Below are 2,356 nucleotides of genomic sequence, written 5' to 3'. Positions count from 1 at the left end.
GGAGGTTTCAAACTGTGGTCCGCAGACCACAGGGGGTCCGCATAAAAAAACAGGGGGTCCGTGGCCGGACAGCAAATACTTTTTATGGGTTATTTGATTTCATATATATTTTTCTAATCGAAAATTTTCTTCTTATAATCTGTAAATGTATGTACCTAAAATTTTAATTTTGTAGTTAAATTTAAGCTCTTTCTATTCATAGAACCTCATCAGTACCGCTAATTTTAAATTCCGTCTGATGGTTTAAATTTAATAAATTTTAAATTATAAATCAATAAATGTAGTAAACTAAATCTATTTTAAACTTTTGTTAGTTTTGTTTTATTCTGGTAGTTACTTATCTATTACAATGCAAGTAACGCACTAAAAATTCAAAATATGTTTTTTTAACAAAATTTGTTTCTTTTATTTTCGTGATTGATACATATTTCATGTTTTTGTTTGTAGAAACATAAACATTTTTAAAATAAGGTTATTGATAGTTTTTAATGCAGTTAGTATGCAGTTATAATTTGTGATATTAAAATACTTGTTATTTATAATATGTTATTTTAACCTACTTCATAATTAAAACAAATGAAAGATCTGTTGTCCTTTCTTAATAATTTTATTTATTGGCGGACATATGTAAAAAAAGAACCTTCTTCAATTAAATAGTTTAAGTTTATTTCTGCTACTTAATCCATACGCCTTTTTTATTTAAAATATTTTTTGGTAACTTTCTTTAATCTTTTTATGTTCTGCAGCATTGACTTAATTACTAACGTGTGAGTTTTTAAATGTTAAGTGTCAAAACGGTTTGAAATAATAAACGTTTTGTTTAGGGATTTTATTCTAACTGGTAGAAATACGTTTAACCTCTTTAATACAACAAAATTCCTTTTTCAGTTGAACATTTAATAAATGTGTTCATATTGCGTATAGAGCAGCAATGAAAACCGAAACAAAGTACTTGATCGGCGCAAAACCTTCACTCCAAAATTTTCATTTTTATGAAATGTATTGTGTCTTTTTCCTATGATTTTGAACATTTATAAAAATTTAAAGAATCGTTATTTTTATTGTTGTTGAAATATCTTCGATGTTGTGTTCCTGCGTAGTTTTTTACACAAAATTAAATTTTCTGCATAGTACAGAACAAGATTACAACGGGGTTTCAGCATTGAGCGCGTGTCAGGAATTCTTAATATCTGAATATCTGATTTTTACAGATTAATGTTTCTAAATAACTAAGCTTGCATTATTTATACGAAAAATATTTTATCAAATTTTGCTTTTTCAGGGTGCAGACTTTACCCATGGATAATTTTTTGAAACGGAGAGCTCATGATGAAATCATCTCAAAATCTTATCCAGAGACAGAAGAGATTGTTCAGAAAAACAAATTAAGAAAATATGATGCAGAGTATATTCATTTGGGATTAATTGCAAGTGTGTCTAATGCTAACAGACCACAGCGTTTACTTTTTTATAAGTTGTTGTCGAATGAAGCCCTGACGCCAGCTAAATTGCAGCGACATTTAACAACACTACATCCTCAATTTGTCACAAAACCAAAAGACATATTTAAAAGAAAAAAGAATGATTATTTAAAGCAGACAAACATTTTTGCAATGTCAATAACATCAAATCATAAGCTATTACAGGCATCTTATTTAGTGGCACTGAGAGTGGCTCCTCCTAAGACCCATACTATTGCCGAAGAACTTGTATTGCCCGGTGCAATAGACATGTGTGAGGCAATTTCGGGTGAAATATGTGCTGCGAAATTGAAAGTTGTGCCATTGACAGATAACACAAATGCGCGAAGAATAGAAGATATGTCAGAAGTCATCAAGACTCAGTTAATTGACAATGAAAACAGGCATTTTTGCATTACAACTTGATGAAAGCACAGATATTACCAGTGGATCTCAACTGATGGTGTGTGTGCGATATTGTTGGGAAAGTGAAATCCTTGAGGATTTTCTATTTTGCCATCGTATTTCCACTAGAATAACGGCTGAGAAAGTTTTTAAAGTATTGGACTCTTTTCTTTCTCAATCAGGCTTGTTATGGAACCAGTGTATTGGAATATGTACAGTTTGGGCGGCGTCAATGACCGGTATTGACTCAGGTGTTGTGGGGCATGTTTAGAAAGTAGCACCTAATATCACTGAAACACATTGCATGATTCATCGAGAAGCTCTGATTGCCAAAAAATAGATACTTCTTTGTTCGAAATCTTGTCATCTTGTATTAAAGGTTATAGATTTAATTAAAACCAGACCACTTTTTAGTCGTTTCTTTGCAATACTCTGTGGTGAGATGAGGGTTGAACATTCAAATTTGTTGTTTCATACAGAAGTAAGATGCC

General features: G+C 31.1%; 1 protein-coding gene across 1 annotated transcript; it reads left to right on the top strand.

The window, feature by feature from the left end:
• Positions 1–1,298: 1,298 nt before the first annotated feature.
• Positions 1,299–1,886, top strand: LOC145243812 (protein FAM200B-like). Its single transcript, XM_080106841.1, has one exon. It carries the CDS (start codon positions 1,299–1,301, stop codon positions 1,884–1,886), a length of 588 nt encoding a protein of 195 aa, XP_079962967.1.
• The last annotated feature ends 470 nt before the right edge of the window (positions 1,887–2,356 follow it).

This window comes from Euprymna scolopes, chromosome 22 (genome assembly GCF_053919585.1).
Source record: "Euprymna scolopes isolate OS-2025 chromosome 22, ASM5391958v1, whole genome shotgun sequence".
In the NCBI taxonomy this organism is placed as follows: domain Eukaryota; kingdom Metazoa; phylum Mollusca; class Cephalopoda; order Sepiida; family Sepiolidae; genus Euprymna; species Euprymna scolopes.
This window is presented reverse-complemented; position numbering and strand designations above follow the sequence as displayed.